Raw genomic sequence first — 15,685 nt, 5'->3', positions numbered from 1 at the left:
TCTTGGGTGGTTATAAGCACAGGGTGGGACAGCAGGGTTGGGTTGCTGGATGCAGGGTAGGTCTCTGGAATTGAGACAATCAAGAAAATAGGAGGCAATGAATTTGTGGACTCAGCCTCATTGATGCTGGCTTCATGGAGAGCGTAGTACTCACTTCATTTCCAATAAATAATTACTAAGCAATCTGTGTGTTCAGGGACTGTGCTAGACATATTTGACCCGGATAAAGAAGGTAAGAGAAGATGATGGGGTCATGAGGAACGGTGTAAATATTTGGGCTTTCGATTTCCGGGTTCAGTTTTACGGTCAGGGTTAATCTCCACTTCGGCCTTGGCTATGCGCAGCAGCTCTCTTTCTTCTTTTTCTCTTTTTACTCCTAAGTCCTCTCCAGAGTACCATGAAGTGCCAGTTCCTCGAACTAACTGAAGGAGTTGTTTTATTCTTTAAAGTCCTTCAGGTTGAATGTTCCCCTTTCTTTTTCATCTGTGTGTTGTTTCCCGGCTGTTCCTTTAAAATGCACCGAGGCTAACAGGGGACCCCAGCTGCGAGCATCCTTGCCTGGCCCCTACTGCATCTGAAAGTGGGCATACAGGCCTATCCTCTCTTCTGCATCTGTAAATCCCCCCTATGTACAAGCACACAGTGATCAATGACGCGGCTTCATATGTCATCAGGTGTTTGTGTCATTGCCATCTGCTTCCATATGCACTGCTTTATATCCCTTTTAGTTTATTTCTTTGACCACCAAATAGCCAGCCTAAAATAAAAATTAAATTAAATGTTTATTCTAGTCTCAGTAATACCAGTGTATCTATGTTTATACTTGATGTTGCCGTGTTCTTCTTTGAGAATTTCTATAATTTTAATATATTTTTGAATAGAGGCAACTCTTGGCATTCCATTCGGATTGTGATAATAATGTGACATCTGTGAAGTAACCGAAATGGGAAATCCTTTTTAAGTGCTGCCCCTTATAGTATGATTCATTACAGCCTCATTTGTCTCAGAAATATTTTAAATACAGAAACGTGTAACTCCACCCTTGTTTCATATGATGCAGTGATGCAAAAGGAAAGAGTCTTTTCCTCTTGGACAGTTTCTGAGTGCGTAAAAAAGAGCAGTGCTTAATGCTCGCTTTCAGCCAACAAGCAGGCCATGTCATGGAGCACGTGTGTGCCTCGCTCTCCGCCCTCACACGGTGCTCCAGTCTCCTCCTCAGCCTTGCTCGGGCTCAGGAGAATATCACAACAGGGTACCACACATGGGTGCTGTGACTCCTTCAGATGTTTGTGCAACTGATGGAGGAAGCAGAAGAGGATGCGTAGCCATCATTTCAGGACTGGTAGTGCTGCACGGGCATCACTGAGCTCTGTCAGCATGGCAGGGAGCTGTGGGAGATGCTATCCCATGTTGGGCACCGTGAGCCAACAGCACTGACTCACTTTGATCAGATACTCCCATTCCCTGGAACTTGTACCCTGCAATAAATGGGTTATCCCCATCCATAGAACTATCTTTGGTGTCTCACTTAATTATCCCCCAGGGTCATCTTAAAATTTCCTCTCCAGCGCCAGCCTGGTGGTGCAGTGGTTAAGTTCGCAGGCTCTGCTTTGGCGGCCCGGGGTTCCCCGGTTTGGATCCTGGGCACAGACCTGCACCTTGCTCATCACGCCATACTGTGGTAGGCGTCCCACATATAAAGTGGAGGAAGATGGACACGCATGTTAGCTCAGGGCCAGTTTTCCTAAGCAGAAAGAGGAGGATTGGTGACGATGTTAGCTCAGGGCTAATCTTCCTCAAAAAAAAAAAAAAAAGGAAAGTTTCCTCTCCAGAAATTCTCCTATTCTTCAGGAGTTTCATAACCCATATTTTTTCTTCCATACGAGCAACTCCTTAATTCTCTAGTTATCCTTACATATAATTCTTTCTTTGTCCCTCTCCTGTCTCATATCTTTTCTGTTTTGCCAGGAGCTTTTCTTCCTCCAAGCCTTCTTGTACTTTCCTTTGATCAGTACCTAGGTTTGCATGTGGAAAGTTTCCTTGCTGTTTTATGAGTGTATTTTTTCTAAGGAAATCCTCACTTTTTAGGCTGTGCCCTCAATTTGTAATCTGGGGGTTGGAGTACAATGTAATTCTCCTTGAAGCCCTCACCAGGTTTCAAGGAGTGACTTTGTTATTTGCCCTCCTTAGGAGAGAGCACATTTAAAGACCATGGGGACCATGGGTCTGTGTCCTCTTGCTAGAGGCCACAGGGCACTTGGGCTGGGTGGCAAAGGGGACGGGAGACCTCCAGCGTAAGGCTCCCAGGCTGGCACTGCTCCTCGGATGGCGGTGTCTTGTGATGATTCTTGGTAGTGGCTCCAAGGCACCTCCTGGCCTGGGCTCCATGGTGTCCTCATCCTCACTGCTGATGGCTCTTGGCAGCTTGCCCACGTGAAGCCTCTCATCCTCCCGCTCACTGGCAGCGATGTCCGGGGTCTTTGGTGCTTCTCCAGCGTATCTTCCTGCAATAATGTGCTGCCGATAGAAGAGGACTGACCTTGGGGATCGCACCAGCCTAGTTTCAAATCCCCATCTCCCCGTTCCTAGCTGTGGTACTTTGGGCTTGGTGCCTAATCTTCTGAGTCTCAGTTTCTCATCTGTAATATGGAGACAGTAACATTTACCTTATAAATTTGTTGTAAATATTAAGCGAAGTATGCCAAATGACTAATACAGTGGCTGGCAGAGAATAAGTGCTAAATAAAAGACAGATGTTACTATCGTTGTTCCCAGAATGCATTGGTATCTTGGCAGCTTGGTGTTGGTTTCAGCACTTTCTCTCTCTCTCTCTCTCTCTGTAAAAGCACTTGTTCTTACAAGGTTCTTTGAAGAAATTTATTTGAAGCTCCTTAAAGGCAGGCATCGCCCAGCCTCACGCACTCCACACCCACCCTTTTTCGTTCCCTCTGGCTTGGCCTCAGTGAAGACTAGTAGTTTCTGCAGCTGCCTTGTAAGAGCCAGCTCTTGTTTGCCCTAATGGCTCCTCCCCGGGACCCCCCTTGCAGAGCTTAGTATGACCTACAAGTTCTGCCTGAACTTAGGCGGTGCTTAGCAAGTCTCACATGCACCTGACCATCTGGCTGTGGACATATATGATCTCAGTGCCCTGTCCCCGTTGGAGTACCGAGGTGCCCAAGTAAGTCAAGTCTCACAAGAAAGCTCAAACTAGATGTGAAAACTAAAATCGAATAGAAATCCTGGGTTACCCTTCTGTGTGATCGTTGTATATTATGCAACCATGCTTGAACAATCACTGCCATTTTCAAGCAAAATAGAAAATAGTTTCTGCCTTCAGGGTGCAAGATCTGTTGGAGATGAGACAAGTGCAGATGAAGCCATGCGCAGTATCATTTCTGTGACTGTGATGTTAAGAATGTGTGTGTGACTTGGGTGGGGCGTGACTCACTGGGCAACACAAAAGAAAGCTGGATTGGAAAACTCAAACCCCCAGCTGTCCCTTCAGATCTCTGCCTGCTACATAGCATTTCCCTCCTTGGCTGCTTAGATTTTCCTATTAAAAAAGGAAAACTATATAGAAAGTCAGAATGGAAAGCCTTAGGACAAAAGAGCTGAAAACATTTCATCTTTACATGTGCGTCTAAAGCAGAGAGCAAGCCGGGGTTCAGAATGCACTGCCTGCATTTGAGGAGTTAGGGCTGAAAGGAGAAGCGTGGATGACCTCTAAGGCAGCTCAACTCCTGGAAATTCAGGGATGCACCAGGGCTTCGGTGACAGACGAACGGAGGGTTCAGAGAACCCTGTAACTGATGGCAACACCTAGAGTCCAGCTTGGCTAAGGGGGCTCGTGCATTTCCTCCGGCTGTGAGGCTCCCTGGGATGTTAGGATGTCTTAGCTCATTCTGAGTTCCTGGCCTGAAGGGGGTAGGGTAGAAGGGACGCTGGAAGGGGCTGCTCACATGGATGGTGCTTTCAATATTGGGACCGGCTTGTTTTCACTGATTTCTAGGTTCTCTCTCCTGTTTGAGCAGTGTCACAGGAGCACATCACTGCAAAGCCTTTTTCTCTCCCAAATTCTAATAGTGAAAGTCTTATTAGAATTTCATTTTAATTACTAAAATAAAAATATCCATTATTGAGCCCTACTTTGTACCCAGCACTATGTTCAGCACCAGATAGACAGATGATAGATAGATAGATAGACAGTAGAAAAGTAGACAGATAGGTGATAGATCGATGGATGATAGATTGATAGATAAAATAGATAGATAGATAGATAGATGAATGAGACATTGTCTGTCACCTCCAGTAGGGATGGGTAAAGAACATTGTGAAGTGGAAAAGAGAGAGAATGAGAGAGTTTATACCTATAGCCTTGATTATTTTTTTCTATGTGAAAAAAGAACAAAGAGAGAGGAGGGGCAGGGCAAAGTCAAGGCTGGAAGAGAGCAAGCAAGGTTTGAAACAGTGGCTATGCCGAATGGTAAGGGAAACAAAAGTGAGTTAAAAAAACAAACAATGGGGCCCAGCCTGGTGGTGGAGTGGTGAAGTTCTGCTTTGGTGGCCCGGGGTTCGCTGGTTTGCATCCCAGGTCGGGACATGGCACCACTTGGCAAGCCATGCTGTTGCAGCTGTCCCACATATAAAGCAGAGGAAGATGGGCACAGATGTTAGCTCAGGGCCAGTCTTCCTCAGCAAGAAGAGGAGGATTGGCGGCGGATGTTAGCTCAGGGCTAATCTTCCTCAAAGAAACAAAAACAAAACCAAAACCAAACAATGGATTAGTAAAGTCCTGTGGTTCTTGGAGTAAATGGTTATCTCATCTTCGTTGCTGCCATTGTTGTCATCATCATCATCATTATCATCATCTCCAGAACAAATTATACTTGAACCCCATAACCTTTGCATAGTTAAGAAAATATTTCTTTGAAACACTGATAATCTTTTGTGCCAGTTTCATGCTTATCGTAGGGTATTGTAGGGTGGTTTATTTATCACGTCCTCCCTCTCATTTGTGCCTGTTTAGGTTGAGCCGGTGATTCAGAGAGGCCACGAGAGTCTGGTCCATCACATCCTGCTCTATCAGTGCGGCAGCAGCTTTAACGACAGCGTCCTGGACTACGGCCATGAGTGCTACCACCCGAACATGCCCGATGCGTTCCTCACCTGCGAGACTGTCATGTTTGCCTGGGCCATTGGCGGAGAGGTGGGGCTAACGATGACAGAGATGTAACACTGCTAACTGATTGTGTTTTTGCCCTATGAGTCTAACACTGATAAGTAAAGCTTTATACACTATTTTTGATTTGAGGGTGGCTTATTTTTCTTTCCATAGGAAGTAATTCTTTCCTTAAGCCATTTTATTTTATCAACTATAGATTAATGAATTCCAGAATGTTGAAGTATCTTTCAGAAGCGTTGGTTTTTGAGTAGAGTAGAGCTTCCAGGGCCTTTCACGGACAGTCTCATGGAGTTCTCCTTCTTTAGGGTTTTTCCTTTCCACCTCATGTTGGATTATCCCTCGGCACTCCGTTAGATCCTCATTATGTGCTCCTGGAAGTCCATTATGACAATCCGACATATAAGGAAGGTGAGTTTGTTCTTCATACATTCTACCAATGATTTTTAAAAAGTCTCGCAACTCTTATCTTGACATAGTTGAAAGAAAATAGCATCCAATGTTAGAAAGAATTAACTTATTCATTTGTCATCCAAATTAGGATACTTTTTAGAGTGAAAGAGGGTACTGTTAATAATTCCACTGGAACAACAGTAATTAAGCCACACTGAACCAGGCAAATGGACACATGTGGTCACTAATCTTAACAAGCCATTTGCATATTCCTTATCAGGAGATAGAATAATTGACTGCTTCCCTTTGTGATGTAAATTATCCCCAATACACGGTGCTTACGAAACATTTTCTTTCTAATTGCACAATTAAAATCTACCGTTCGTCACACTAGAAAATATTAAGTACTTTGTTATGTGATGGGCAAACCATAAATATACCCAAGAAATATTTGTGCGGTGATATTGTGTAATATGATATTAAAATGAAGAGGGGTAAGTCTTTATGTTTGATTTTTGAATTTACTTATGTAATTTTCCAAAACCAAAAAATTGAAAGATTCACTATGAAATTGTCAACCGAAGCAACTCAAAGTTATTATTTTACATTGATTTGTGCAATTATTCAGCAAATACTGAGCACCAACTATGTGCTGGGTCTGTGCTTAACGATATAATGTGAGCGAAAAACAGACATTGTCCCCACCCCTGTGGAAATTATAGTGTAGTGGGAAAGAGAAACAATAAAATAATCACACTAGTTAATAAAATTATATTTTTGCTAATTGGTCCAAAGGGTCAATTTGGTAGTCACAGGGAGGTAAGTCCCCACTGCAGAAGGGAGTCAATTAATTTCAAAGTCATTGGAACAGATTTATGAAGTGTTTTGGACTCATGCTCTCCATCCTTATGTTAACTATGTCACAGCAAGGAATGTGTCTTATTCATCTTTCATCCCTGCAATGCCTAATGTAGTGCTGTGCACATAATAGATTCTTAATAATTGTTTGTTGATTGAATGTTTGCTCAATGATTAAGAGATGGTGACAGACTATAAGGAAAGTTAATCATTAGCAGTTTCCTCCATCAGTAGATGGTTTCTAGCCTAAGGGATTTTCACCTCTATGTAAATGTTATTGAACTTCACCTCAAAGCAATATAAAATAAAACTTTTGTTGAGTCATTCTACATTCTAATAAATGACTTTAGAATTCTCATCCTGTCTTCATGTTAGATAATTGTGGAATATATCAGCTGCACAGCACAAACATTTCTTCTGTGGTTTGCTGTGTGAGTCCAAAATAGTTGCAGACAATATGGCGACTTGTCTTTTAATTCCTGTTTATGAAGCTGCGTGTTGTCTTCCATTAATCTTTCCCTTGTGAGATTTTAAGGAAAATCAATGAGCCCATTTTCACTAAATATGGAGAACTTTTTTTAAGAAACTCAAACTCACTTTTAATTCTATGCTCTTGTTCCAGGCTTAATAGATAATTCTGGACTGAGGATATTTCATACGACAGAAATAAGGAAATACGATGCGGGGGCGATTGAGGCTGGCCTGTGGGTTAGCCTCTTCCACACCATCCCTCCCGGGATGCCCGAGTTCCGCTCCGAGGGCCACTGCACGCTGGAGTGCCTGCAGGAGGTGCGCTGAGCGCCTGTCTACAGATGCAGCAATGCTCTTAGAAAACTGCGTTAGGAAAATTCCATGCTTGTTTATTATTAGTCTTTTTCTTGTTGTCCGCTGTAAAACTATTATTTATAATTTTAGCAAGACCTTTGATTGCTTTTTAAAGTCTGAAGGCTACAGGAGTAGAATTTTGAAGACGAGATAACTTCCAGGGTGACTCTTTCCCACTGCTCCCTCCTTTGTTTCATATTGGACACTTGGTTTTATCTTTTACGATTTCTACCTTTGTTTATGTAATCTCTTTTTCCTTTCTCTGCTTTACCTTTTGTATTTTTTTCCGTTATTCATTTTCAATTTTTTCTCTTTTTCTCTGCCTTACAGTTTCTTTCCCTTCTTTAACCAAAAAGGACGAAAATCTAGTATAAAAATACATATTGGATAAGAGAAAACCATATATAAGTATAATGGCTGCTTCCCTGTAGTTTTTCTTCACTGAAAGTATTTCAACATGAATCGTATTCTTTATGAATTATAAAATATTGTTAGTATGGCAGACAGGTGAAGTGGGAAGATTGCTCTCTTCTGAGTTATTTAGACATGATTCAAATTGCCATGCCATCATTTACTAGCTGTAAGACCATGGGCAACTCACTTAATTCCACTCTCCCACTGCGGTTTTCTTATCTGGAAAAGTGGAAATAATTTCTCCTTATAAGCTCTTCAGCCTGCGGGTTACTAACATCCTGGAATCTTTTTGTCAGGAGCTTTACCTCCTTACTCCTAAAAGAAAGAAATAGATAACATTTAGAAGTGGTCCGGTAGGTCCTTAATAAGCATTATTTCCCTTTCTTTTCTCCCTGCAAATGTTGCTTCACGAGGATAACACTGCTAGGAATAAGTCATGAAAAATCCAAATTCAAAATGTTTGGCATCTCAGGCCTTCACTTAAATTGCTTTAGATGTCTTCTCAGTTGTTTCTCCAAGTCTGAAGGCGAACTGTCTGAACACACGTGCATTTGGGGTAATCGGGTCTTCCTCTGTGTCCCCAACCTCCAAGGCTCTGGAAGCTGAAAAGCCAAGTGGGATCCACGTGTTTGCTGTTCTTCTCCACGCTCACCTGGCTGGCAGAGGCATCAGGCTGCGTCATTTTCGCAAAGGGGAAGAAATGAGATTACTTGCTTACGATGACGATTTCGACTTCAATTTCCAGGAGTTCCAGTATCTAAAGGAAGAACAAACAATCTTACCCGTATGAATGTTTTGTTCTTTTTCAATGAATCTTATAAAAGTCATGAGACATCTATTTGCCAAAATTAGTAAGGTTTCTACTAGCAAAATGAATTGCTCATCGTATCCATAGTCTGAAACCACCCACCATGGGCATTGCACAACACAGATGGAATGTGTTTGATCTGTTTTCCAAGATTGAAGCTCATTTTTCTTCTGATTCCCGGGGGCAATTCAAGTTGTTGACTTAAAAAGAAAATAAAAACTTGGGTTCTGAGCACTAAACATTATTCCTTTTTTTAACTGATTCCCCAGTTAACATTCCTTTGGGTTGCAATTCTGGTAATGAAAAAAATCAGAGATTTCCTTATACAATAGGATAGTTTTTGGTAGCTTCATCTCAGTAAAAATGAACATAAAGATAATTCTTTCATTTGACAAAGGTATTCAGGCATAGCTAATTATACCATGTTGCGTAATCCAGCTTGCAACAATACTTGGATTATGGTGGAAGGACACAGAAGAGAATTTTATGCCTTATAATAATGAAGGATTTAAGAAAAAATTTTGTGATGCTTCATTTCGTCAATCTTTTTATTCCATAAGCATCAAGCTCGATAGTTATACAATTTCCTACCTTTAATTTCTTCTTAAAAAACAGATTCTTGTACTATTTAGGAAATGAGAGTAATGGCAATGGTAATCTTTTGTACACGAGAAATTCCTCGATACCCCCTGAGAGTAGAAAGATGAAGATTGAGAAGCAATGACCTTGTCAAGATTCCTAAGGACTGCACTCTATTGTGTTGTCTTATCTTGAGGCTTTCCAACCAGTTTTATTGTGTTGTCTCAGAGCTCCCACCTGGTGTGCCCTGAGCAGGTATAACTGTGTTGAGATACTGACCCCTGGGCCCTCTGAGCATATCTGGGGGCTGGCACCCAGAGCTAGCTGCCTCTGGTCCATGAATAGCCCATCCATTTACCTGAGTGGGAGCTATAAAAAAATATTTCCTATGTGTGCCGAATTGTTCAAAAAGTTGGAAAACACTGGAACAATGAAGTACCATTACTTTGCCTCACAATTCTATTATAAGAAATAGACATGACTAAAGACCTTTAAGGAAAATAATGTAAATGAAGAGGTGATCCATTAACTAACATCTCTGGCTAACATTTATGAAGTGTTTAATCTGTACTAAGAGCTAAGTGTGTGTTATGTCATTTAATTTTCTCACATCAGCTGTGCAAAATAAGTGCTATTTTTATCCTTATTTTTTAGATGAACAAATTGTACCCGGATGATTCATTTCCTTACCCAAGGTCATGCAGCTAGAACATGGTGGAGTCTGGCCGGAAAGCCTTCGTTGTTTGTTTGTGTATTATACTAGCAATCCTAGAATTAAATAGATCAAAGGTCTTCTCCTGAATCCAATGACTTAATGCATCCATTCATGTAGCAAATTAACCTGTTGGCCAACAAATGTGTTTGCTAAATAAAATAGCATAAAATGCTAGTCTGAAAGCTTTTACTTTTATGTTTTAGGGAGATAATCTAATTACTGAGTGTCGCTACAACACAAAAGATAGAGGCCGGATGACTTGGGTAAGAAAATTTTTTCATTTTTAAAATTCATTTGTGGAGAGGGAGGAATAAACTTTGTAGAAGAAAAAAAGTAAAAGCCATTCCCATTTGGAAGCAAAATTCCTGAATGTCTTGAACATGAAACATTATAAAACTGAAATCAGAGCTGTTTTAGAATTTTATCAGATTAAGTAATGATACTATGGTAATAGTTGCAGTGTAATTTATTGACTCCTTCATGAAAAGCTTTCCTTAGACTTTTAGTTTTTTCTCACCAAATATTATTAATAAGAGACCTGTGGTCACTAATGGCCATCTACATGAGTCTGGACTCAGATGAATTAAGACTTCAAAAGGAAGAATGAACTGCATGATCATAGGGCTTCTGAACCAAAAAGAAATCTGATCCCAACAGATTTTCTGGGGAGTTCTGCCAGACGTTCAAGAAATAGACTCATCTCTTTCAGGGAATACAAAGAGAGGGAACATCTCCCATCAACTCACTTGATGAAGTTAACATAATCTTAATACTAAAACTTGATTATAGCACTGTGAGAGAGGTCAACAACATGCACCTGATGGAAATATCTTTGACTATGTATTGACAAACCAAATCTTGCATAATAGAAACATGTAATGTTAGGACCAATTTGGGTTTAACCAAGAAATGTAAAATTGGTTTAAATTAGATTCTCCCCAAAGCCCCAGCACATAGCTGTATACCCTAGTTGTAAGTCATTCTAGTTCTTCTATGTGGGATGCTGCCACAGCATGGCTTGATGAGTGGTGTGTAGGTCCACGCCCAGGATCCAAACCAGTGAACCCTGGGCCGCAGAAGCAGTGTGCATGAACTTAACCAATCAGCCACAGGGCCAGCCCCAGAAAATATGTTAACCACATTCTTCAACCAAGAGATTGAGGGAAAAAGATATATGATCACCTCAATGGAAGCACATGAAGTATTTATAAAATTTGTCAATCATGGGCAGAAAGAACATTTAGCAAACCAGGAAGAGGAGAGAATTGCCTTAACCAGCTAAAGATCAGCTATGAAAAATCGATAGCAGTAATCAAGCTAAGTGAAATATTAGAGGTATTTCTTTTAAAATCAAGAAGAATACTAGGGTATTTATTATCATTGTTTCTACTCAACGTTGTACTAGAAAAGAAAAAAAATGAGATATAGGGACCAGAAAGGAAGAAACAAAGAAGTAAAACACATTATTCACACATATTGCAATTTACTACATCAAAAGCTTCCTAAAAACTGATAATATCTAAAATTAATTGTATTTTAGTATACAAGAAACTATCCCAAGAAAATGCAATTTTTAACTATAAGTTCTATAGAAATAAAATCTAACATTAGAGATGTTTAATCTCTACAGAAAAATTATTAATCTTTATCGCAAGACATTAAAGAAATTAAGAGAGACTGTGTTCATGGATAGAAAGGCTCAGTAAGATAGAGATGATCCTTCAATTTAAATTGGTCTATAAATATGATGTAATTCCAGTAAAAATAAATCAGAGAGATTTTAAGATTTGGGGTTTTAATATCCTAAGAAATCTTGCCTGCCCATAGCCACAAAGATTTTCTCCTATTTTTTAATTTTTCTAAAAATTTTACAGTTTTAGCTTTTATATGGAGCAAGTTGATTCTAAAATCTACATAGAAGAGCAAAGAGCTAATAATAGGCAAAAGACTACAAAAAAAGAACAAGATGGGAAACAAGCTACTGGATCTGAAGGCTTATTTTAGAGCTATGATGATGAATATGGTGTTTTGCGTCCAGACTTAAAACAGGAGAACAGAATAGGGAGCCTGGAAACAGCTGCAAATCCTCCATTGGGAAACTTGGCTTAGGATAGACATGGCATTCAGATAAATGGGAAAGTATGGACTTTTCATTAAAGAATTACTGGCACAATTGGCTATCCAGATAACAAAAATAAAATGGTGTCTTTATCTCACAATATATACAGAAAATAAACTCCAGGTAGATTACATATTTAAATGTGAAGAACAAAATTTTAGAACCATTAGGAAAAAAATACATGACTATATCTTTATGACTTGGGGTAGGTAAGAACTTAAACAATACATAAAAAGCACAAACTATAAATTAAAAGAATGATGAATTTGACTACATTAAAGTTTTTGGTTACCAAAAAACACTATTAAATAAGTGAAAAGACAAATTTTAAACTAAAAAAAATACTTGCAATGCAGAGATTAACAAAGCCTTAGTATCCTGCATATAAAAGAAATTCCATAAATCAGTAATATAAGACAAACATACAGTAGAAAAAGAGCAAAAGACAAAAACATTTCATCACAGAAATAGAAGCCCAAATAGATAATTAACAGATGAAAGGATGCTCTGTTTCCTTTGAAACCAGAGTCATGCACATGAAAACCAGAAGGAGATATTTTACACCCACCAGTTTGGCAATATTTAAAATTGCAATTCCAATGTGCTAACACTGGTACCCTCATACACTGCTGAATGTAAATTTATAAAACCACTTCAGGGAAAAACATGGCATTGTCTAGAAAAGTTGGAGATTCATATATGCTCTACCCAGTTCCATTCATTTAACCTTGAGGTTACTTTTGCAAAGTGTTCCAGGAGAGAAATATATAAAATATTCATAGTAACGTGTAGCAACACAGGAACAAAAACTGGCAACAGTTCAACTATTTCTCAAAAGGAGAACAAATAATGCATTATAATATGTCCATATGATATATAAATAGTATACAGTTATGAAAATTAATGAACTAAAACCACATATATTAACATGAATGTATCTGAAGAACATCATGTTGATTGAAAAGAACGAGTTTGCATCAGACTATATGTAGTATGCTATCATGTATCTAAAGTTCAAGAACATACAAAATATATATAAACGATATATTGTCTACACATACATACATCAATAAACTGAATGTAAATTGTGATGAAAAGCAATAAAATGATAAACAAAATATTAAGACATCTTTGCTTAGGATGGGAAAGAGGAGAATTGAAGAGGATCACACAGAGGGTAGTCAGTATACTGGTGTTGGCTTTATTTTTCTCATGCCTTTCATATAATTTTGTTTGGATGAAATATTTTACTCTAGACATAATAAATTATTATTTTAGTGTATATTTTGGTGCTCTTCCTGGATGCTCTCCATCTTCGGGGCCAACACAGCTAAACTCCAGCCACTGAAAATATCAGATGATAAGAATTCACAACTGTGTCCCTCACTGGGCCTAGCCCTTGGTATCAAGGAACACCTCACTTAAAGTTGCACGCTCTCCAGTGGGGCAGCCAGCAGCCCGTGACTGGTTGATGTAAGGATAGAAAGGCCCAGCTCCGTTGTTACAATTTGGTGCAACTCTGAAGAGCCATCCAACTCAAAGGATAAATTAAATGTGATATTTACTGAGGTGTCAGCTGCAACGTCATTTGTAGATCAACTTTTCCCTTTGCCCAATCCTGCCTTGCTCATCAAGTGCAAAATATTATGTTTTGCAATTTGTACAGTCATTGCATATTAGTCACTACATTAATTTATAACTGTGAACAATACTGGTAAGCTTTTCACCCTAATTTTTGAAGGATAGATGATTTGTTGGACACAGAATTCTTAGTTAATTTCTTTTTCCCTGCAGCCCTTGAGTATGTAATTCCAGTATCTTTCATTTACTTCCATCATTTATGATGAGATGTCAGCTGTCAACTGTATTCTTGTTCCCCCATATGTGATGTGTCATTTTTCTCTTGCTACTTTCAAGATTTTCTCTTTGTCTTTGGCGTTTAGCCATATGACTATGATGTGTCTAGGTGTGGCTTTCTTCATATTTATCTTTGGTGTTCATTAAGCTTCTGGAGTCTGTATGTTAATGTTTTTCACTAAATTTGGGAAAATTTCAGCCATTATTTTTTCAAATTTTTTTCTATTCTTTTCTCTCTTCCCTCTCATTCTGGAACTCCAATTACATGTATATTGGAACATTAAATATTGTCCCACAGATCTCTGAGTTGTTTTCACTTTCTTTAGTCTTTTTTTCTCCCCCGTCTCTGTTCTTTGGATCGGAAAATTTCTACTGATCTATCTTCAAATTCACTGATTCTTTCCTTTGCTGTCTCAAATCTGCTGTTGAGCTCATCCTGTGAATTTTTAATCCAGTTATGGTAGCTTTCAACTCTACAATTTCTATTTGTTTCTTTCTTATGTTGTCTTTTCTCTGATGTCATTCTCTGTTTGTTCACTCATTTTAGCGTATTTGCTTTTAATTACTTGACCATCTTTCTTTAACTTTTTAAACATATTTATATTTGCTTTTAAGTCTTTGCTAAATCCAGCATCTGTATCCTCTCACAATTAGTTTCTACTGACTAACTTTTTTTCTCTGAGTACAGATGACAGTTTCCTGTTTCTTTTCATGTTTAATAACTTTTGGTTGAAAATTGGACATTATAGATAATATGTTGTAGCAACTCTATATTCTGTTCTTCTGAGGATCTTTGATCTTTTTAGATTTTAGTAGATAATTTACTACTGAGATTCAAAATGTGAAATCTGTCTCTTCTGTGGTGTGTAGCTGCTGATGTTTGTAGACATGACAACAAGATTATAGAAAATTCAGTGCAATCAGGCAAAGATTCCGCCAGACTGACTGACTGGTATCTATCATGTTAACCAAACCTCCCTATAATCCTCTGAAATGTTCACTGTGGTGGAAAGTTTGCATCACATAAACAGACCTTAAAGGAGATTATTAGGTTATTTAAGAGAGGCAACTTTTAAAGAGATAGAAATAATTCTTTTAATTTTTAAATATGTCGATACCTTTTTAAAGACCAAATTATGCTTTACTAAAAAAATGTCTATTTTCAGGGAGGATTAAGCACCAGGAATGAAATGTGTCTCTCGTATCTTCTTTATTACCCAAGAATTAATCTTACTCGATGTGCAAGTATTCCAGACATTATGGAGCAGCTTCAGTTCATTGGTGTTAAGGAGATCTACAGGCCGGTCACGTAAGTAGGAAATGGATTTCTTGGTGGGGGTAATGGACTTCAGGGAAGGATGGCTTTATTTTCATACTGGATTCATCACCATGTTATGGACTTCCTGTATGTGCTATTCTATTTGATTCTTTTCAACTGGGAGACCAGATTAGCTTCTTGGTTGCTATCTTCAGGGTCCCCAAGACTACCCCCAGGTTCAGTGATTTTCTAGGAGGACCTAAAGGCTTCAGCGTATAGTTGTACTCATGACTAATATTTATTACAGTGAAAGAATATAAAGAAACAACAGAAGGAGTAGGCACGTGGGACAAAGTCCAGAGGAAACCAGGGGTGAGTGTCCAGGAGACCCTCTCCCAGTGGACTTGCTCACAATGTGCTCAATTCCACAAGCATCAGATTATGATAACATGTATGAAATGTTGTCAACTGGAGAAGCTCATGAGAGACTCAGTGTCCAGAGTTTTTATTGGGGGCTGGTCACATAGGTGCCCTCTGCTTAGCAAGTACCAAAATTCCAGACTCCAGAAGGAAAGCAGGTGTTCAACATAAACAGCATCATTTGTACAAACAGTGTAGGCAGCATGAGTCACCTGTATCATTTAGAGGAAGTTTTATATCAGGAAATTGTTGGCTGTTTT

General features: G+C 39.1%; 1 protein-coding gene across 2 annotated transcripts in view; it reads left to right on the top strand.

Annotated features, from left to right (window-relative positions):
* Positions 1-15,685, top strand: part of MOXD1 (monooxygenase DBH like 1) — an 84,242-nt gene that overhangs the window by 55,023 nt on the left and 13,534 nt on the right. Inside the window, exons 5-10 of one of the 2 annotated variants that reach the window (XM_014734956.3) lie at positions 5,027-5,206; positions 5,488-5,590; positions 7,053-7,219; positions 8,262-8,453; positions 9,975-10,034; positions 14,914-15,056. In XM_014734956.3, coding sequence (XP_014590442.2) covers positions 5,027-5,206; positions 5,488-5,590; positions 7,053-7,219; positions 8,262-8,453; positions 9,975-10,034; positions 14,914-15,056 — 845 coding nt within the window. The remainder of the gene's footprint in view (positions 1-5,026; positions 5,207-5,487; positions 5,591-7,052; positions 7,220-8,261; positions 8,454-9,974; positions 10,035-14,913; positions 15,057-15,685) is intronic. The other variant, XM_070223877.1, reaches the window with a different exon arrangement.

The sequence above is a fragment of the Equus caballus genome, chromosome 10, assembly GCF_041296265.1.
Source record: "Equus caballus isolate H_3958 breed thoroughbred chromosome 10, TB-T2T, whole genome shotgun sequence".
Taxonomy (NCBI): Eukaryota; Metazoa; Chordata; class Mammalia; order Perissodactyla; family Equidae; genus Equus; species Equus caballus.
The sequence above is the reverse complement of the archived record's forward strand: the minus strand, read 5'-3'. Positions and strand labels throughout refer to the sequence as shown.